Source organism: Sinohyriopsis cumingii, chromosome 18 (assembly GCF_028554795.1).
Source record: "Sinohyriopsis cumingii isolate HCF-2022 chromosome 18, ASM2855479v2, whole genome shotgun sequence".
Taxonomy (NCBI): Eukaryota; Metazoa; Mollusca; class Bivalvia; order Unionida; family Unionidae; genus Sinohyriopsis; species Sinohyriopsis cumingii.
Genome location: NC_142978.1, coordinates 64,088,747 through 64,111,918, shown reverse-complemented (window position 1 = coordinate 64,111,918; position 23,172 = coordinate 64,088,747). Strand labels below are relative to the sequence as shown.

The 23,172-nt window shown below is 35.1% G+C and overlaps 1 protein-coding gene across 1 annotated transcript in view; it reads right to left on the bottom strand.

Annotated features, from left to right (window-relative positions):
- The window catches only part of LOC149776793 (uncharacterized), a 59,616-nt gene that overhangs the window by 22,464 nt on the left and 13,980 nt on the right, over positions 1-23,172 (bottom strand). Inside the window, exons 4-9 of the mRNA XM_089941483.1 lie at positions 21,397-21,482; positions 17,439-17,572; positions 10,278-10,328; positions 5,616-5,691; positions 3,113-3,195; positions 724-873 (exon numbers count right to left, since the gene is read on the bottom strand). Coding sequence (XP_089797609.1) covers positions 724-873; positions 3,113-3,195; positions 5,616-5,691; positions 10,278-10,328; positions 17,439-17,572; positions 21,397-21,482 — 580 coding nt within the window. The remainder of the gene's footprint in view (positions 1-723; positions 874-3,112; positions 3,196-5,615; positions 5,692-10,277; positions 10,329-17,438; positions 17,573-21,396; positions 21,483-23,172) is intronic.

Here is a 23,172-nt window from a genome sequence, read left to right as displayed (position 1 = left end):
TATATATATATATATATATATATATATATATATATAACGGATAATCTCAAGTCTATCGAATAATTTTGCTTTGTAAAAATATTAAATACTTCAAAGAAAGCATATTTGCTCTTTATCAAATTTGAATTTCCAGTAATTTTATAATTTATTCTCAATTGGACAATTTCTTTCTTTTTCTTAAGTCACATGTATTGATGCCCCTTTGGACCTAATTTTTTTCTCCCCGTGTCCCCAAAATCCCCCAACACCATTTGGGAATATAACAGGTATGCAATAGTAATCAAAGACACCACTATACATAACCATAGGTATGTAAGGAAAGTATGTTATAAATTTGAGATGAATGCCATCTCAAATATCTGCATATACATGACCTTTCAACATTTGACCCCAACCCCCTACTACTAGTGCAAGTACATTCAGGATCTGAAACCCTGATGGCCATATATTCATCTGATATGAGACAAGATATCACATGTGCTAACCCTTCTCAGCTGATATGAGACAAGATATCACATGTGCTAACCTTTCTCAGCTGATATGAGACAAAATATCACTGATGCTAACCTTTCTCAGCTGATATGAGACAAGATATCACTGATGCTAACCTTTCTCAGCTGATGTAGATAGAATTCAACTTACAAGGAAAGATGGAAGAAGCAAAAACACCAACACAGACAGATAAACATGACAACATATTCACAAAATGGGGGATATAGTTACCTGACAAAAGGCATGATAATTTCACTGTCTTCCTCATCTAGGACACTAATCTGTAACAATACATCCAGTCTGGAATGTGGCCAAGGTGAAAGAAGATAGTTTGTGAAACCACAAATGTATCTGCCAGTCTTCTTTTTCTTTTCTTTTTCCCTGTAATTACAAAGTTAAAAGTTACCAAATGCTATCTAGCATGTACTGAAGCAATAAAAGTTCTCATGAAAGTATGGTCAAATTAGGAGTTTTGTCATGTCTAATCCACTAGTGTATTAACTGTACTTCTTCTGATGCACTAATGTATCATATGACATTGCCCTGCGTGTAGTACTGTTGAAGAAACTGAGCCAGTGCCCAGTTTTGATTGAAGACTGTAGTACACCTTACGTCAAATCACATGACTCTGCTGAAAGCAACCCTAACTTAGGTTTTAATACTACATAGTTGGACAGACATTATCTGAAAGCAATCTGGACAAAAACATACCTCCAATATATTATAATGAAACTACAAAATTAAACTGGAATAAAAAGAAATTGTTTTTCCCTTAAAACAAACTTCAAGGAGACAATTACATGACAAGACCGGCAAAATAACATCAAATGTTGTATCATATTTCAAGACTGTCCCCACCCCCATGCTGTCATTTTTTCCAAGTTTACAAAAAAGTTACCAACAGGCAAAAAGAGGCACATGTGGGCCTGACATTCTCACCTGACAGTTGACCATTTCACTAAACAGGCTTATATAGAGTCATTAACAACACAGCCTATGTAAAATATCTCCCAAACATTATATCTTGTTGCTTTCCTCTATTTTACACAAGATTGAAAAAATATTTCTTTCCAAAGATAAAGGCATAACTAAGATGCAAAGTCTCATACTCAAAACTGAAGTCATTCAAGATCTTGAATAGTTAAGTTTACAGGCAAAGCTTTAATTCTCTTAAAGGCCACTGGTTTCATTACTCTTGGTAATTAAATCTGAATGCGTTCAGAGTAAAAGCATATTGTTTCTTTTTATATAAAAAAAACTAACAATAAAAAATACAAATTTCAAATTTTTTTGAGTCCTGTCATTGAGTATATGAAATGTGAAATTCCATAAATACAAAATTCATGTAATAACATAGAAAATGACAAATATTTCACAATTTTAACATGGCACTATCAGCAACTGTCAAACTCTATGTCAACAAACAAATAAATCTGATCATACATTAGGTGTTAACACCAAAGTCTGATGTTACTTGGACCTGTAACTGAGGACAAATCAGCATATTTTTGTTGCTGGTGAAATAAGATTGAAAACAATTAGAGTGCAACAAATATACAAGTGCAAATGCCTAACCTGTAGTCTTTGCTGTTGTTGTAATGCCATTTTTCAGCACATGATAACTATACATGGCAGCCAGTAAATTTGGTACTGGAAGAACCCAGGAAAAACCCCAAAAGAACCCTGACCCATGGGAAGATACATGTAAGCTTTCTCACACACCCACATTGTCTGAGCCTGAGATTTGAACTGTGTGGACAGAGGTGACAGTCAGTGATCTGTAAAGGTGAGTGCCTAAGACCACTTGAATACTTGGAGCCCCCAAATAAAAAAACTCCAAAAATTAACTTGGAATGACCCATCCTAGGCATAGGTGAGTTACTCTCTGTGAGATATATCCACATACCAATTTTCAGGAATGTAAGGTAAAATAGTTTCCAAGGTATTGACAGCATTAAAAAATGAACAGCTGAAAAATACAAGTCACTATAACATGAAAATTTGGTCACAATGACCTAATAATGTTGGTATCACTGAATTGCTCACACTGTGATACATCCACATAGCTTTTGTTAAGTGTAGATGAAATAGGGTCGACAATGTCAAGGGTGTAATGACTGAACAGCTGAAATTATATGTCTTACAAGTGAGAAAATTAGGTTAGTGACCTAATTAAGCATGGTTGAGTTACAATCAGATGCCATCACATACCAGTTTTTATGAGTGTAGATGAAATTATTGTCTAAGGTGTAATGAGTGAATAGCTGAAAAAAAACCCAACAAAGTCACTCATGTGAAAATTTGCTTACAGTGAATACCTGTGGAATGATTTGGTTATTCTCCCTGAAATGTATCCACATCATGAATTTAATATGAGTAGCTGAAGCATGGTAAAAGATAATGAGGGCACAACTAAGAAACAAATTAAAGCATGAAGGAACAACTGTTAAAATGCTAATATCCCTTTCAACTTCTTTGGTGAGGGAACAATATTTTTGGCAAAGATTCTGATAGACTTGGACAGTTCCATTTTATCAATCTGAAAAAGACATTGCTGGTGAAAGAAAAACAATACCTTTGCAAAACTTCAATGTATGAGGGAGAAGATAATAAAGGATACCTGCTGTTCAGCACTGTCATATCAATGAAAATTGACAGCAAGGATGACATCAAGTTCACATAGGCCTTTTCAGGTTCTGGGCTCTGAAATAAATGCACAGCTACTGAATAACATATCCACATATTACAGAAAGAGACATAACGACTGGCTGTCTTGGGATGAATGGATAACACTGGGCTCTGATGTGGAAAATGACAAATAAAGGCAAATATATTAGAATATTGACCAAAAATATGCTTCAAATTTGTGTTAATTGCTCAAATTAATTTTAGCAATAATAACATCTACTTTTTTCAATATTTTTTAATAATTTATTTCAATGTTTCTGACATCTGACAAACCAATCGTGACCAATCATGCAAATGTTATAGATTATCCTCATGGTTGGTTGTGTGAAATACAGTAACCTCCTTTAATTATCTTAAACTGAATTTAACAAGTAGAGACAATGATAGAGAGACTGATATACTGTAAATGCTCTCTTATAAGATGATTCCAGCTACAAATGGAACAGATCCAGATCTGCTGTCACTAAATTCACTAGCAGATCTGGGTCTGTGCAGTTTGCAAGGAGTAATCAGTAGAACAAACAACATAAACCCTTATCTGTCAGTACATTATGCAATGACAGATCAGGGTCTATGTTGTTGGCAGTTGGACTCAATGTATATGTGAATATATGTGATACATTAAAGGCAACAGACTATGTTTTATTGATTAGCACATAATCCATGAAATTATGCCTTGCTGAAAAAAAAAAAGGTATTGAGAATACCGGTGGCTTCCAGGGTTGAATCAAAGTACTAAGAATACTGGTGTCTTTGAGGGTTAAGTGACACTAATTTACACAAGATCAGATGGAAGAACATTACATCAAGAGAAATGGTTGTTCATGCTCCTTGCTATTGTCATTAACATTGTGTTTTAAATAAATGTCTAAATTTTCTTTTCTCTATGTCATTCGAAAATGTACATTAATATCTGAAACATTACTGAAGAAATTACTGCAGTGATTTCATTTTAGAAGCATTTTCTGTTCTCAGCAGAAAAATATCCAAGGGAGATAAATATTATGAGGTATAACCATTTACCTAAATATGAGATCATGACAGACCAGTTGATATATATACTTTGTTAGTAATTTTAGCAAGACCATAAAGCTTGTACTCTTTTTTTAATGCCAACTATATTTTGTAACACAGAATGGACACTAAACCAAGTGAAATGAGGGTCTGAAAAATGAATCAAGCCAAATATAAATTGTACAGATTCAACAAACTGAGTTAAACACGCTTCATTTCTGTCCTGTCAATTGTGAGTGCCAATAACCAAGTCATTTAGAGGCTTTATCTAAAAGGAATAACTGATAAGGCTCCAGTGAGTTTTTTCCTATTACATGTGAGTGCCAATAACCAAGTCATTTAGAAGCTTGATATAAAAGGAATATCTGATAAGGCTCCAGTGAGTTTTTCCTGTTATTATGTACTTTTGAGAGAGTGATGTATGTAAAGTAAAGCTGTTTGCATTTAAAAAAATGCACAATGGAGAGAATGCTGGCATACTTCTATGCTACATTAATGTAATATGGATTTTTCTTTGGATATTGTACATTATCTAAGCACACTGCTAACTAAAATGAATGTTCCCTTGTGCTAAAAAATTGAGCCTGAATTAGTCTAAAGTACACTATCCATAGCAGCTATTAAAATAGGGAAAATTAATTTTGCCAGACTAGACAATACCAGCTTCAGAAAGTGGAAGGAATGAATCACCAAATACATAAAATGTAAAAAAAAGTTATCAGCTCTCTTTTATACAATTTACCTCTGAAGTTCAGGAAGTGAAAATGACCAAGTAGAGCCAGCACTTTTTTGAAAGGTGCACATCTGTAGTAAGACCAAGCTGTATACTCTATAACCCATATTACACCCATCAATCATACATCAAAATAAAGGGAATTAAAGGTTCTTTGAATTATACCTAAGATATACAAGGTCTTTTTTAAATAGCCAGTATAACTAGTGAAGAAAGCCAGGGAAATGCTTTTTCTTTAAAATTCTATCCCTATGCAAAATATGAAACTATATAGCGCCACCTTAGTGGCAATAACCAAGTCATTTCGCGGCTTGATCTAAAAGGAATATCTGATAAGGCTAAAGTGAGTTTTTCCTGTTAAATTAGAGAGCCAAAAACCAAGTCTTTTAGAGGCTTGACCTAACAGGAATACCTCTAACAAAGGTTGTGGTGAGTGTGTCCTGTCAGACATGAGAGTGACATATTAACACTATCAGTTAGGGGGCTGATAAAAATGAAGGAACATCTCTGAATATGGCCATGGTGAATTACTGCCAACATGGCAGTGATATGCTTTTTTTCCTCATGGAAAAATCCAAACCCCCAAACAACAAGAAATGTGTGAGGTTACGGTAAAACTGTCAATCAAAAGATTGAATTAAAGATCTCATTTCATAGCCTGAACTCCATATGGATGGTAAGAACTTACCTTCGACTGTGAGACTTTTTTCTTCAAATGGAAAACAATTAAGAACTTCTTAAGCCTTTCTGCAAATTCAGTAGCCCTAAAAATACACAATAAAATAATGACATCAGTTATTATAGTTATTTACAGTACATCTGATATCTAATCTTTGAAAATAAAACTACACACAGCACCAGAAGTAAAGCTAAATACAGCACACGAAAGCACAGCTACACATAGGATCAGAAAGTAAAGCTGCAGACAGCACAAGAAATAAAAAAATTTGACATCAGAATGCAAAGCTATGGACAGCACCCAAAAATTCTTGCTATGAAAGATCAACAAAACATATTAGGGTCTTTCTGTCGTAAACATGTTTCCAAGAACAAACCCTTACTAAAAAGTATCGCAAGCAATAATAGTGTTTTTGTATTTTAAGGATGAATTTCCTGTCTGGGACAACATCAGCTACTTAAAATCTCAAGTACATTTGTATAATGCATTTTCAACTTTTCTGGAGAGAGAAGATAGCTCTCTGTAGACCTATGATACAGTGAGTCCTGGATCATATCCCCTGTCTCCAGAAATTGGTGGTCTTGTTAGGAAACTGCAGCTGTATGTGAGAAAAGGGGTCCATTATTGGACAAAAAATAATACAGCGCTCTCCCATTATGTGCTTTGCTCTAATGCAATTCTGAATAAAATACCATAGTGATATGGACCCCAGAATCAAAATAACAAAAATTACAATTAAAAAACAAAATATTAAGAAATAATTATTGACATCTATCAGCTGAAACCTTTACATAAAAAACTACTGTACTTGATTTGGATATTACCGGAATGTGTTTTCAGTCATGGTTTAGTTCAAATTAGCCACTGTTCTATTGAGGCAAGGTAAGATACTGTACTGCAAACAGGCAACTGAACACCGGAATTACCCACTTCTCTAATTTGCCATAACTGTCATGCATGGTCTGTATCTGCTACTGTATCTGGATAAGTACAAATGATTGTCTAATCTGCCTTGAGAACCGAAGCCACCCAAGCAGATCAGTGACCTTACCTCTGTAAATTCAGCTCACTGATTATACAGAAGACCAGCTTATTGTTGACTATTGACATCTGGAAACAGATCACAGTAAGTATTAGCAGCAGCATGTCTTTTGAACTTTCCATTGCTTTCTGTAATCTGTTGCAAGTACAACCCAGAAGAGACCGATGTTCATTTGCATGCTGCATTCAATCTGTGATGTTCCTGCAAGGGACTGGTTTTGATGCTGGTGGTGGAGTCTGGTGTGATGCTGGTGATGGGGGACTGCTGACAGGGAAAGGTGAGCTACTGCTGATGGGGGACTGGTGTGATGTTGCTCATAGTGAGTGGTTCAATGCTGCTGATGGGAGACTGGTAAGATGATGTTGATAGTGACTTGTGTAATGCAGTTGATGACGACTGCTCTTAAACTGCTGACTGGGACTGGTGCGATGCTTCTGATTAGAACTACCGTATTTCATGTTATTTTTTGTACACGAAACAATAATTATTAATTTCAGTGTATGACAAATTATATGTAAAATAGGTAATTATCATTTGGTGGTACTGACTGTGTATGATAAATAAAGAGATCATATTTGAACAAATTGTATGGAACACACGCTACTCAACAACCTAACAGAACAAACGTACAAAGTAAACATATATTTTCTGTCTCATTCTGCTCTCAACTCGGGAATCTAATTACAATAAAAATAAAAGTACTCTAAGATTTTTGTTGTTATTAGTGAACAAGAGAGAGAGAGAGAGAGAAAGAGAGAGAGAGAGAGAGAGAGAGAGAGAGAAAGAGAGAGGATTATGTCTCAGTGTGCAAGCTCATCTGCATTTAGAGCATATGCAGCTGTATGTTGTGTAATGTTGGCAAAATGATTAAGATGGTTTGAACATATATTAGTTATGGGTATTATTTATTGGTAAATTGTACGCAATGATACGAGACCACACTGTCAAGAAATTAAGTGCAACTTATAGTTTTACATTAATAATAAACTCATTATCAAATTGCAATAAAAAATAAAGGGCTTGAAATCACGTTTTAGTTAGTGTGCTCGCATGTGTGCATGTGAGAGAGAGAGATGAAACAAAAAAATTCAGTGAAAAATACCATATTTATTCAGGGTGGTTTTTATTTGTAGCGTTTGCAAATAGAGAGAGAGAGAGAAAAAAAGACTCACCTGATGATTGTAATAATCCTTGTGTATTATGACCCTACTATATTCCATTATCAATCACACCACTAAATCAACAATTCATTCTCATTTTAATTTACGATGTACATTGTAACAACAACCACATGGCTATGCAGTGTTATTTACACAGTAATTAAACATGTTTAGCCTTTGGGTTATTCCAGCTGAAACCAGATTGAATGCAAGAATCAACAGAAGAGGTCAAATCAGCGAGGCTCTCTTTAGGGAAATGAAAATCTGTCACTGTGCTATCGAAGTTGTTGTCCATACAGCATATGTACTTAAAAGATAGTATATGTATATATACAAATCAATTTAACGAGTCCGTGACTTACATATTTACGTTAGAGAATGACTAGGTTTTTATATTTTATGTTTGTATGACTTTAATAAAACAATGGTCTATGGTCTTCACTTTAACGTGTACTGAGATGCAATTTTTGTTGGATTAGAATTTTAAAATGCATGTGGTGCTTTTTTTTAACGGTGACAGACTTAATAAGGGGAACTAATTAACGATAATATTTAAAGGTATGGTCTGTGAAGTCCTTTGTCCATTTGTTAATAAACATCAGTAGATACTGTAATGACAATAAGAGTTTATGCACATGGACGCCTGCAGGATATTTGTGTGTGTGTGTGTGTGCGTGTCAGTCAGTCACATCCAGGAGAGGTAGTATAGTAAGCTAAGCAGTCTGAAACTAAAGCTAATATTTACTAAGCATTTTGAACAGAATCTGTGACATATTTTCAGCTTCATTTGCATAATTACATTTGTCAATGGGGGTGGGGGGGGGGAGGGTCACGTGATCCCCATGACTTATGCTGCAGGTGTCCATTCTTATGCATCAATCATTGTATTTTTTCACCAACAATTAATTATTAATTTTGGAAAAACAAAATGGCAATATTCTTAGTAGAAATTTTATGTCTGACAATTTAATGTATTTAAAAAAAAAAATACAAAATGATATGTAAGAAAAATTATGATACATTTAAATAATTATTTTGATAACTGAATTGTGTACAAATAATTAAAGGGTACGAAAAAATACATGAATTATGGTACTGTTATACTTTCACCAGGTAATTATTTAATATTTTTTTATGACTATCTAATTATTTCCTACGAGAATGACATTTTTATCCCACGTCAAATTTGTCCTCTAATACACACAAATTTCCAACAAAAATTGTAATGTTTCTATAATTACTAAACTGGGATATTACTTTTCTGGAATCGCTTGGATAGAACTTTTCTATAATTACCAGACTGGGATAAAATGTATCATCTATTGGATAACTGGTGCATAATTTTTCAAGAATCCAAACATTAAAACAACTGTACTCAATGTCATATACATGGAAAAACAAACAAGACTATCCACTTCGGTTCAAGTTATAATAACCTTGTGGTCCATGCCCTGTCTCTAAGGGCAGCAAATATTTCAGCTTGAGCTATAATAACCTTGTGGTCCATGCCCATCTCTAAGGGCAGTAAATATTTCAGCTTGAGTTATATTAACCTTGTGGTCCATGCCCTGTCTCTAAGGGCAGTAAATATTTCAGCTTGAGCTATAATAACCTGGTGGTCTATGCCCATCTCTAAGGACAGTAAATATTTCAGCTTGAGCTATAAAAACCTGGTGGTCCATGCCCCGTCTCTAAGGGCAGTCAATATTTCTGCTTGAGCTATAATAACCTTCTGGTCCATGCCCTGTCTCTAAGGGCAGTCAATAGTTCAGCTTGAGCTATAATAACCTTGTGGTCCATGCTCTGTCTCTAAGGGCAGTCAATATTTCAGCTTGAGCTATAATAACCTGGTGGTCTATGCCCGTCTGTAAGGGCAGTCTATATTTCTGCTCTGGATATAACAACCTAATGCTGCAGGCCCTGTCTTGGAGGGAATCTATACTTCAGCTTGAGCTTTTAATAACCTGGTGACACATACCCTGTCTCTATGGTCAGTCTATACTTCAGCTGGCTACAACAACCTGATGGTCCAGACCATGTCTCTAAAAGCATTTCTTCTCTGGCTATAACAACATTGTGACCCATGCTAAGGGCAGCCAATACCCCCTTGACATTGTGACCCATGCTAAGGGCAGCCAATACCCCCTTGACATTGTGACCCATGCTAAGGGCAGCCAATACCCCCATGACATTGTGACCCATGCTAAGGGCAGCCAATACCCCCATGACATTGCCATCTGTATAATTACTTGATTACTGCACTGAACAGTTTAGACAATAATATATGTAGATCTTTAAGTTAATATATCTCACTATCCAGACAATGTGGACTATTAAAAACATCCAATTTAGGCAAACAACAAATATCACAGATTATATGTACCATGTTATTCCCTTTTTAATCAATAAAGCAGAGTTACAGCTATATGTAATAAATGCAGTTATCTATGAAAGGTTTGGTCATATTACCCTTTGAGTTCTTTCTTCTGGACTAAATGGTCCATTTCTTTCTGAGATTTGCTGAAAAAAGGAGAAATAGAAAGCATGAGCAGTCCATAAAAAACCCAGAATGTAATCATTCTTAATGCTTGCCCCTAGAAATCTGTCAACAGTCTCCATGGACTATTATAACCATCTTGCCCCTGTCAACAGTCTCCATGGACTAATATAACCAACAAGCAGTATAAAAATTATCAATCATGCAGACAATTCAGACTAATGTGATCTAAAGAACGAAATCTGTCTACTTGTAACAGGGCATAAAAGACATACTAAAACTAGCACGAGTTTATAAAATAGTGATTTTTTTTTCTTTTATCTTTAAAAAGAAAGTTGCAACAGATTCTCATTCTTGTCTTTACTCAACATTGTACCCTATCCAATGGTTTTTAAAACAAAACCACGGGTACCCAATGCAAGCATGACACTAAAAATGGGCCAAAACCATGAAAATATCATGTCCGGAGTAAGGACCAAGATTCTGAAACCCTTGATAAATAAACCACAGGGTTAGTAGCATATTTCTTTCAAACTTTTCAAATTTTTTTTCAAGGTTTTTCAAAGTTCAAAATCGTGTTTTTCAAGGTGCATTATTACATTAATTTTAAAGAATACATAAATGGAACTGTATGCAAACACAAGTCAATACTTACTATTACTCCATATGAGGAACATTTCTTGCAAATTTATTTTAAGAAAAAACAAAAATAAAATATGAAGTCAGTACTAAGATCATTGATATCTTTCCCATTAATATTAAACATCCTACATCTGGGTATTGGAATAATGTAGTCACTGAACAAAGTTCATTTTACTCTGTCTACACTACACTATTTACAAAGTCCAAAATATTTTCGAGTGAACTTTTCAGTTCTTGTAGCTTGTCATCAAGCTGTTTTTCAAGAGCTCCAAGTTCAGCGATTTTGTCCTTTTCACTTTTCCTCAAATTATTTTGATGCCGTGATAAAGGAAATTTTCCTATGGATCTTTCCTTTCAATGCACAGTCATCATCAGCAGCTGCCATTGTTTCAATGGCTTTTTCAGTACCTTTCTTTCTCCTTCATTCATCCCCATAAACAAGAAAAGTAAAGATATTTGTTTTTTTAAATTATCACTTATTTAAAAACAGCATAGGGATATTTTAAACTATTTAATATTAGATATGTTAAATATTTTTCTCAGCTTAGCTGTATTCTATATTTTTAGATTTATCGTGTTCATTGCAATTTTTGTCTGTCCTATTTCCACTCAATCCCTAAATAGAACCGGAATGAACTAATTTCATAATTAAAACTATATACAGTTTCTATTTCAAAACTTGAATCTGTGTTCACAGACATACAATTTTGTCAAAATTATTTCATGCTGAAGGCTTCTTGTTTTGCCTGTATTAAGCGCCATTAAAAGAGCTTGTTTTTTTTTCAAGCTGCATGTGAATGTGAAGCACTCCCTCCCATTGCATGGAAATCAATATCCTTCTGGAATAATATGATTTTGCAAAGCTCTCTGAGACAGATCTGATAATCCAAACTTTGTATTTTTTTGGGATCTAGAAATTGGCTGCCAGCCAAGTCGAAACGAATGATTCCAATTTAAACCAATGCTACATCCAGGCTTCATATAATTGGAAGTTCAAAATGTACAACTGTGCAGTGGCCAGTGGAAAAATTTATGTTCCGGCATAAACTTCGTGAGAGAATGTTTTTTCCCCCCATTTTATTTAATTCTGAAAAACGAAAACTACTTATTAATTCCTTTTGGTTTCAGGAAAATCAAGGCGTTTCAAGGTAACCCAGACAATGCCCTGACTTTAGAAATTTAAACTTTATAACCTGCACATGATTTCTTAATGGTTTTTTGACAATGTAAAGAAGTCTATCAAACTCAACTGACTGCTCAAAGGTGCTGGAAGATTATTACATCATGGCCCTAAAATTAAGACCAACTAGCTGCACTCAGCATTTTGTCCTTTCTAACTGAAAAAAAAAAAGGAATGCATGGTGTGAAACTTGAGAATTGGCAGAGACAACTGATGTGCTTCTTTTGACTGTAAGCTGTGACCATTTATTTTCGGAAAACTAATGACATACTTATTAAAATATCTGCTGGTATCAAACCATTTGCTGTGACAATGTATTTTTAAAGCTGTAATCTTGAAAATGACCACCTCAAGCTATTGTAACAGATGAGAGTAAATATGACAAAATTTTGACATTCTATGGCTTTTAACTTAACACAGGTCAAACTAAAAAAGATGTGAGATAGATGAAAAGAAAAATTTCTCCACAATAAAATAGTACCTAAAAGTATTGCTGTAAATTCAAACATCATTTAGAGAAATCATGACTTAGTGTGTATATACATTTTTTCTATTTATTATAAAAACTGTGCCTACCTGTATCAGAAGGTTTCTGAACTTGCGGTCTTGACTTGTGACAATATTTTCATGATTTCTAAACACTGAAGCATCAAGTTTACCTCAGTTATCTGTGCAGAAATCAAAGCTGACTTCCTTTGCAACATTTTCTGGGCTGATAAGTATTTACAATAAACATAAGCATCCAATAATTGATGCACAGTAGATGTTAAGCAATGTTTAACTTGATGCTTGTTAAGGATATAAAATACAAATGTATTTCCTGAGCATAAATCTGCTTCTACTAAGACCAGGGACAAGTTAGTTGTTAAGTTTTTCTTGGCACAGCCACTTTTACCCAAACAGGACAAGAGGATAAGTGGTTGACTGACCTTAACCCTGTTCTTAACATTTGCTTCATAAGCTATTATCAATATCAGTGTCCAAGAAGCCATATTTTACAGGATTAAAGTCCAAGACTTTGATTAACCTTGGAATGACTACCAGTATGACCACTATTATAGCTAATCACCTTGATCGGCTACTACAAGTGAAGCCTTGTATGAAATGAATGCAGTTTACTCACAGAATTCTTGTACACTTTCACATATATAATACACAGCTTAACTTGGTGATAAATATGTCAAGTTTACCATGAATAAACATAATTATTCCTGCTGCACTGATCAGAAAGGAACTTGAGTGTAGGCTTTAATATATATAGCATGGAAGAATCTGGTCATGAGCTCAACATATACATCTATGTACCCAATGTTAGTTAAAGTATAAATTTACAGTGACTGTCTTTGGTTGTAGGGATGTAGTACAACATAAAACGCCATCCAATACATGACTTTGGAACCCAAAATGATGCTGATGCATCAAGTAAAGGTCACAGAGACCTGTTTTGGCAACAACTCTTGTCAGCATGCATCTCATCACCATGTTTCATGAAACTAGGTATGATGGTATGCATATAGCATGCAAAAAACTAGTGTAGTCAAAAGTTAAATGCAAAACCTTAACCAAAGCCAAAGTTTAGTTTGGTGTTTTATGGCACAACAACAAGAGGTTATTTAGTGCCAAGGCAAGTGGAGTAAAGTGCCTTGCCAAAGGAAATACCATGGTAGCTGACTAAAGTAAGATATTGACCACAATGAGCTTCTTTTGTAAAAAAGGTGTGGTACTAACAGAACTGCAGACCCGTCTCAATCCCATGATTCTACCAGTACCTAAAAAATGATCATCAAACATAAATATAACCCACGTCAGTGATGCCCAAAATATGTCATACTGACCAACTTCTGCAATGAGAGAATAGTACTCGCTAAATTTTATGATTCTAGATAGGAGAGCAAGTACACAGCATTAAATGAACCTGCGGTCACTAGGTAAATGCAAAAATTATGTGAAATGTAGGTCACAATGACCATCTTTTGGAATAAGGGTGTGGTACTGGGATGCACACAATTGGCTAGTGTGATGATTCTAGCATGAACAGCATAGCTGCCAACCTTCCAGGCTCACAATTAGTGAAAATAGGGATAAAAAGTCGTGAATTTGGACAAGAATTCGTGAAAAATACCATGACAATAACTCCATCCACTCTGACCGTCAATACTACACTATATCAAGTTCGCAATATAAAACTAAAACACTACATATATGCAGAAATATTTATTTATCAAGACATGATACTGTGGCAGACTTGAACTTCCTCAACTGCTTGATCATAAATTTGTTTTCTAAACAGTTCAGACTTCTTGCCGGCTGGTTGATCTTGGTGACTAAAATTACTGACAAATTTTCTGCAGCTAAGGAGGCCCTAAAGTCTTATTTTTCCTCAAAAGAGAAAATACACTTTCGCTTGCACTGTTGCTGTGAGGAATGCACAGGAGCTGCAGCACTTTTGGTCCTTCCACACGAAAATTTGGAATCGATTTTCAAGTCCGGCAACATTTGTCAGAACAAATGTTTAGCATGGTCTCCAGCTGATAAAGGTAGATTGTGTTCAACAAGAAAACTCACAAATAATGTTTCAGTGTTGGTAGCCTGCATTTCTTCCGCCAATTGTTTAAAATATTCCGGAGCTGAAATCTGCGAATTCTTAATTTTCGCAACTTCTACGTGTTTTTTGCAACCGACGTGCTTCCTCACATCGTCTCTGCGATGGCGCACTGAGTGCAAAAAGCATGATGAATATCAATGTTTAATGGCAGAATGCACGGCCAGTTTTTGATATATTCCAAATTAAACTTCACTTTTTGAGTAATAAAGTTCTTTTTTCTTAGTGGTGAAGACGTTTTCAAAATCGTACATGCGATGCTGAACCGTAACTCAAATCATTGTTGGTGAAGCATGCGCGGAGCAAAATTCCAGCTAGGTCCCAGTTTCTCTCAAATGCATTTGTAAAACTACTCTTATACATACAGATTAAAATAGGCTGAAATGCTTGCTACCGGGCCAACTGTACTAATCGGCTGTAGATCTACTAATATCGTGACAAGCAGTACCGGACCGTTTCGGCAACTGCGAATATCACGACTAGCGCTTAACGGGAAATCGGTTATTTTATTAAAGATTTAAAATAATTGAGGATTGGAGAATTCGTGAATTTTTGGCTTGCGGCGTGAATCCATGAATCGCTGAAAAAGTCGTGAAATTCACACCAAATTCGTGAGGGTTGGCAGCTATGGAACAGCATCTGAGAAATAGACTGAAAACACAACCTGAACAAATGGAAACACTTTACCAAAAATGTAGTAATAATGTATATATATGAAGTTAGCCCACTTAGACCCATCTCATGTGGTTGGTACTATGAAACCAACACCAAATTGTTACCTTGGCCCTAGGAAGAAAGAACTATTAATATGCAGTTAAGCTGTATAAAAATATGTTTAAATATGTGCCGAGGCCAATGCTAGTGGAAGAATATTTCTCCTCAAGTTTGTAGTCCATGACAAGATGAAAGCAGAATGAGTGTGATTTACAGTGAGATTTGTCAGTAATCCAGGTATCATTTCAGGTGGAGAAAGCTTCACTTTCAACAAGCTGCCACGCATCTCTATGAATCAGACCTGTGAGAAGTTAATAGTCAGTGATTGTCAAAATTGTTAGATGTTTCATCTGAATAACAGTTGTACACCTACTCAGGTCATCAGTGTGTTGAGGGTTGCTTTATTGTCACACGGTTATGCTAAAGCTAAGACACCGCCAGATATTTCTAAAAGAAAGTCATTACTTTTCAAGAAATATGCTACTACCTTATATTCAAATGAAATGTTTTAAGACTCTCTTCTGATTTCCAAAAACTTTCACACAATCCAAATCATTCTAAGCCCATCCACACCAACATGTGTTTCCTATTGCACTGGTTTTAAAATTAGGGTAGATAAGTAGGAATTTTAAAAATAATAATAATAATAATAATAATTAGTATATATAGTGTACAAAGTGCTTCAAGTGCTGGGCAAAACCACCTCAATTTGATGCAAAAGCGTCATGAATTTAAAAAAGCAAATTCACCTGGGGAGAAATAAGTGCTAGGGTCGGCAGAAGAACACAGTGACAAGAAACACATTTTCCTGCCTAACCCATTCAAAAAGCACATAATGTCAGGAAAACAGCTGACTGGACAAAATTTAATCTTGCTTTTTAATGGAACTAATGTGTTTAAAAAAAAGCAAGAAGCAGTGACAAAATATGTTTCACCTTCAAGAATACAACACATATTGCCATATCATTAATTAAACTATTGATTATTCTGGCACCAAAATATTTTAATACTTGAAATAATTGGTGAAATTATTGAACAATTTCAGCAGCCACATCATGACCATAATGTATCTGAATTTGTGTAACAGGATTTAATGTACTCATCATCAACACATTTGATACTAAGTGTAGCAATGCACCTATGACATGATTGCATGAATTTGTGTAACAGGATTTAATGTACTCATCATCTACACTTTTGATACTAAGTGTAGCAATGCACCCATGACATGATTGCATGAATTTGTGTAACAGGGTTTCAATGTATTCATCATCTATGCTTTTGATACAAAGTTTAGCACTACACTCAACACCTCTGATACTGAGTGTAGCACTGCACTACATGCCTGTTTGTACAAATTTGTTTAACACGGTTTCAATACACCCATCATCTACACTTCTTATACTAAGTGTAGCACTACACTCAACACCTCTGATACTAAGTCTAGCAATGCACCAAATGACATGATTGCATGCCAATGACATGATTAAATGCCTTAGATTTCTCTAAAACTACTTTTAAAAAAAGACTTACATGGTTTCCCATAAATCTAGTGGAATATCATCATGAGTTTTGTTGGGAACTATAAGCATTTTTGAATGTGATGTGTAAGCCTGTGTCATAGTGTACAGTGGTACATGTATATTCTAATGTGGTTTGCAGGAAGCCATAACTGTACTGTGTTGTTGATTAGGTCATCTTACACTTTAGTTTCTTACATATACTGAGTGCTCACTGTATTGTCAAGACATAAGACACAACAGTTTCTGAAGAACTTTACAGTAAAAACTCAATGAAATGTACATTTTTAAAAAAGTCACCAAAGGCATCAAGTTGTGACTTTATCCACAAGGCTAGGCTGATGTTGACCATTTCCACAAAGAACCCTGCCCTGTTAAAATCTTCATTACTGTTTCTTCAACTTACCTTGACATTATCTTTATTTCTGTCATTACACTATATTGTTTACTGTTGTGACACTGTTACAATACATACCTTAATAAAATCTTCATTACTGTTATTACACTATTCAGATTTTTATGTCCGGACATAATCTGGAGTAGGCTCTCAATGTCTTTACCCCATGGCTTCCCAGAAAGACTGCTACCTTTTAATTCTTGCAGCCAGACCTGACAACAAAATTTATACAAAAATAATTAATTATTCAAAAAGCACATGCCGACAAGAAATTTGCGTAAATGTTACAGCCTTAAGCATGAAAAAACATGAACGTGGTTTTCTATTTATTTCATACCACTGTTCTCACTACTTTCGCAGAGAGGGTTTTATGCACATGTGTTACTAAAATTGGGGTAAAACAACAAAATGGGGGTGCACATTATGAAGAGAGCAAAACACATTTATTCCATTCGGTTATGAAGGAAAAATATATAAACAGAATATAAATAATAAAATGTTCCATAATTTGTTATAATGTACTGATAACTGGGACGGAAAAATCCTTAATTTTGTGAGAACATTTTCCCTTGTTTTGGAAACAAATTTAAGCAACGAAAAAGGTTAAATTCAATGGTGGCCAAGGATACCCCTATGCACCCTCATCAAAAAGCAAAAGAACTAGTCTGAATCAACATTTATGTTATATTTTACCTACCTGGATTCATATGGAAAATAAATGAATGTACCACAGAATTCAGGGGATGACATTTTACTTGAACACTGTTATATTAGATACATGTTTTATTTAATCCAAATAAAATATCATCTTCTTTAATGACTTCTTCAACTGAGTCAGACTTGCACTGTTATTCAGCCAGATACATGATACACAGGGGTAAATATAGTACAACACTTTTTTCTGGGTCTAGATTTTTCTTCAGTCAGATATACATGATACAATGGGGTAAATATGATACATTACTTTATCTGGGTCTACATTTTTCTTCGGTCAGATACATGATACACAGGGGTAAATATGATGCATCACTTTTTCTGGGTCTAAATTTTTCTTCAGTCTGATACATGATACACGGGTAAATATGATATATCACTTTTTTCTGGGTCTACATTTTTCTTCAGTCAGATAAATTATACACGGGGTTAAATATAGTACATCACTTTTTTCTGGGTCTACATTTTTCTTCAGTCAGATAAATTATACACGGGGTTAAATATAGTACATCACTTTTTTCTGGGTCTACATTATTCTTCAGTCAGATTCATGATACACTGGGGTAAATATGGTACAATACTTTTTTCTGGTCAACACTGTTATTCAGCCATGGACTTCTACTGGGTCTACAATGTTTTTCAATCAGGTTAATGATACACTGGACCAATGACATAGCATTCCCAGCAACTACAAGTGGGGGCCCAAAATTATTTAAAAAAACTTTCTTACTCATTGGGGTGACCTGAATTAAGTTTTGTGATAAAGGGGGCTCAGAATATCTTGCCATACCACAACACTGGGGTATAATTGGGATATTTTCTACTGTTGCATGCTTCTGTTACCCTGCATGCATGATGCCAACAGAAGTAGGCACACAAGTATGTATTCCATGTATCAGAAATGGGTTACTAATGTGGTAGGTTCCGAATCTTGCCCCCATTAAGCTTTAGTCTGTGTGTGTGTGTGTGAGATTTGGACTTTTAAAGTAGCTTTAAAAAAAATCAGTCATATGCTTACGATGTCTGCAGTGTGACAGTTTACAGTGATGTCTATCAATGGGGCATCATGCTCCAGACATGTAACATAATGTCCCACCCAGTCACATTATCCTGACAACAGTCTGACCAGTTCTAACACCAGCCTCTTAATGTTGAGCACCAAGCGAGGCAGCTGTTAGTACCATTTTTAGGTCTTTGGTATCACTCAGTCAGGTTCAAACCCGAGACTTTATTGTTATTGAATGATTGTATTTGATTTTATAGTAAATTTATCATCTTTGCAACATGTTTTCATTAAGAACTTAAGTCCGCCATTATAAGTACCAGCTAGAAAATATGTTACACTAATGGTCAGCAGTGGTTTAGATAAAAATCAGAAGTATAACACGATAAGTTACAAAAATTTTAATCACTAATCTTCACTGAAATAAATTCCTATCCAATACTTTCATCCCCTTTTGTGATTTTGTTAGCACAAGCACCAACATAAAACTATATTTCTAGATTCTGTTGAGCACTAGCACCAACACAAGACATGATTACAAACAGAAATGTCATAATACGGTTAAAATAATTTATTTTCAACATAAATTCATGATATGCCTGTAAAAGGAAAGAGGTCATGTTGTTTTCAAAATGGTCGTATTCTCTTTACACGACATAGTCTCTTTACAATAAATCATTCTGTCTGTAAAGAAGGTAACATTGTCATTGCAGAATGTCCTATTGTTTTCATCACACTGACTGTCATTACACATATCATCATCACAGCTAGCCATACTATACAGAGGTCTTGGAAATGCTTAATCAGACATATTTGGATGCATTTTTTTAAATCTGGGACTTACTCAGGAGCCCTCCATATGCATGTAATAGCTGAGTGGCAAATTCAAAGACTTGCCACTCCTGCTTCAGTCACCTGCTAAGTGGGGAAAAGTGTTGATCAATTAGTAATTGTAGCTGTGCTGATATTTGACAAAATTTAGTCTCACTCTGATGGACAAACAAGAGCTCTATGTAGTGGTGTAAAGAATTTGGAAAATTATATTATGGGGCAACCATTGGTTCTTTTCATTTGGACATTTAGCCACTTCAGGTACACACAATATGCTTCTGGGAGGAGACTGCAACATTTGCTGGTGGGACTCCAAGTTTTAAAATCCTAGCGAGACATCTGACTATAGCAGGTTATAGAGTCTTCACATGTGGTAATATTGTCTTCACATGTGTCCAGCTGTATTCACATAGGGTCTTGTTTTTAAAGATGTTATACAGGCTTCAAAGATGTCAAACTGTCTTCACAATAAGGTTATGTTGTTTTTAAAAAAGTATGTTTTCACTGATGTCATATTTTCTTCACAAAAGATCATATTAACTTGCACACAGAGGGTCACAATGTCTTATTCACAGAAGATCATACTCTACTGTCCACAAAGGGTCACAATGCCTTATTCACAGAAGATCATATTAACTTGTCCACAGAGGATCGCAATGTCTTATTCACAGAAGATCATACTATACTGTCACAGAGGGTCGCAATGTCTTATTCACAGAAGATCATACTATCTTGTCATAGAGGGTCGCAATGTCTTATTCACAGAAGATCATATTAACTTGCATACAGAGGGTCACAATGTCTTATTCACAGAAGATCATACTATCTTGTCATAGAGGGTCGCAATGTCTTATTCACAGAAGATCATATTAACTTGCATACAGAGGGTCACAATGTCTTATTCACAGAAGATCATACTATACTGTCCACGGAGGGTCACAATGTCTTATTCACAGAAGATGATACTATACTGTCCACAGAGGGTCGCAATGTCTTATTCACAGAAGATCATACTATCTTGTCACAGAGGGTCGCAATGTCTTATTCACAGAAGATCATGCTATCTTGTCCACAGTGGGTCACAATGTATTATTCACAGAAGATCATATTAACTTGTCCACAGAGGATCACAATGTCTTATTCACAGAAGATCATGCTATCTTGTCCACAGAGGGTCACAATGTCTTACTCACAGAAGATCATATTAACTTGTCCACAGAGGGTCACAATGTCTTATTCACAGAAGATCATGCTATATTGTCACAGAGGGTCGCAATGTCTTATTCACAGAAGATCATACTATCTTGTCCACAGAGGGTCGCAATGTCTTATTCACAGAAGATCATAATATCTTGTCCACAGAGGGTCACAGTGTCCTGTTCACAGATAGATCATTGCTTATGGGGTCTTTAAATTTCTTGTTTATTCAACTACTAAATATGAGAAAACTGGTTCAGCACGAACAATTACGAATTCAACAAAAATTACCTTGTGTGCCTCTGTTTCTTCTACAAATGTATACATGACACGTCTTTCTGATGTGAATCTGAGCAAATTCTGAAGGTAGTGGCCATCTGTAATAAATTTATTAAAACATTTGACTTGTGTAGGATTATCTTTTATGTGAATCTCTACAAAGTTGTCACAGTAGTCATTGTGAACATTAGTTATCATGCAAAATATAAATTTAGACTAAACTTACACTGACTATGAAATGTTGGTCTCTTTCTAAATATATTTCTTTTATGCCTTTAGAGAGTTCAAAGTTTTAAAAAAAGGTCAACGGTACCCGACGATCATAAAAATCGGTTATTTGGGTACCTGATCAATGGGAAATTATATTAAATGTGAACCTAAACATTCATACATGCCATCCCCCTTCCCAAAAAGTATAAGTGTAATTATTACTAAAATGAGTGACAAAAAAAAGAGCAATCTTAGCATAACAAGAGTGATCTATATATTACATGCCATAATTACAGAAAACTAAGAAAAATGTACATTTATTAAAATTTATTTCTCCTACTTACCTGGATCGGCAGTTTGTTAAAGTTCTTGCCATAAATCAGCTAAATCCAGGTAGATAAACACACTAATGTACATAAACTGTTATTAATATCTAATAATTAAAAGTACTATAGCTGTACAACAAAATTACAAATGAAAACCCGTTTAGAACCTAGCTTAGGCATTAGACAATTTAAAATTAAGAGAATTATCATGACAAAAATGGGACAAGAATCCCTCTAAAGGACTGACACAACTGGTCAAAAATAATTTATGTGGTTTAAAATCTTGAGAGAATTCGTTCACTGTCAAGTCAGTGAAGCCGCATGACCAACTGTAGCTGCCATTTCTCATACTCAAAATTTACAAGTTCTTTGTCTGTGTCTACATCACTAAGTCATCTGAATTTGATAATTCATAAAAATTGCTGCCTATATAAATATCAGAGTCTTTACCTAAGTTATTGAAGCTTTCATAGTTGCGATTCTAATTGTGAAAACTTGAGTAAGTACTGAATGAAATCCGCGACCTCCATTTTGGAGAGTGGAAAAAAAGGCCCAGTTACTTTAAATAGCAGATTTCGACCAGAGCATAAACAGCGACCACGTGATCTGACGTAATGGTCATTCACAGCGATGAATGGGGTATCTAATAGGGGGTTTTCCCCCGAAGGTGGCACTACGAAAACCCGCTCAAAATAGCTGATGTTTACTGAAGGCATCAAAAGGTGCTTCACTGAGAATGGTGAAGAGAAGTCCAAAGGCGCTTGCTTGAGAAAACAAGTTATTAATTTTTTGGGGAGGGGGATATATCGAAAACGCATGATCCGAATATAGATAACACGTAAGGTGTAATTTAGTGAAAAAAAGCGGAATGATTACACGAAAAGCGTAATGGTTGGCATGTATGTACATAGCATGCTAAGCCAAGTGGCTCTTGTTGCAATGGATATCATAATTAAAACAAGCATGGACTGTTTATTCAGCTGTGTCAATTGATAACGGAATATATCAGTGCCGTGTACAGGAGTAAAATTACAATCACGTTAGCATCAGTAATATGTAATATCCTACAGTGATACCATTAATATTCACGAAGCAGCAAGTTACTAGTGTAAAATACAAAGCCAAGTTATTGACCTGGTCTCGTCTTATACGCTGAATCAACTTATATATGGACGAAGGATGGAAAACTGACAAAGTTAGTGAATTCAACTTATACTCCACATAGATTTATAGGCCGGAAAATATGGTCCTT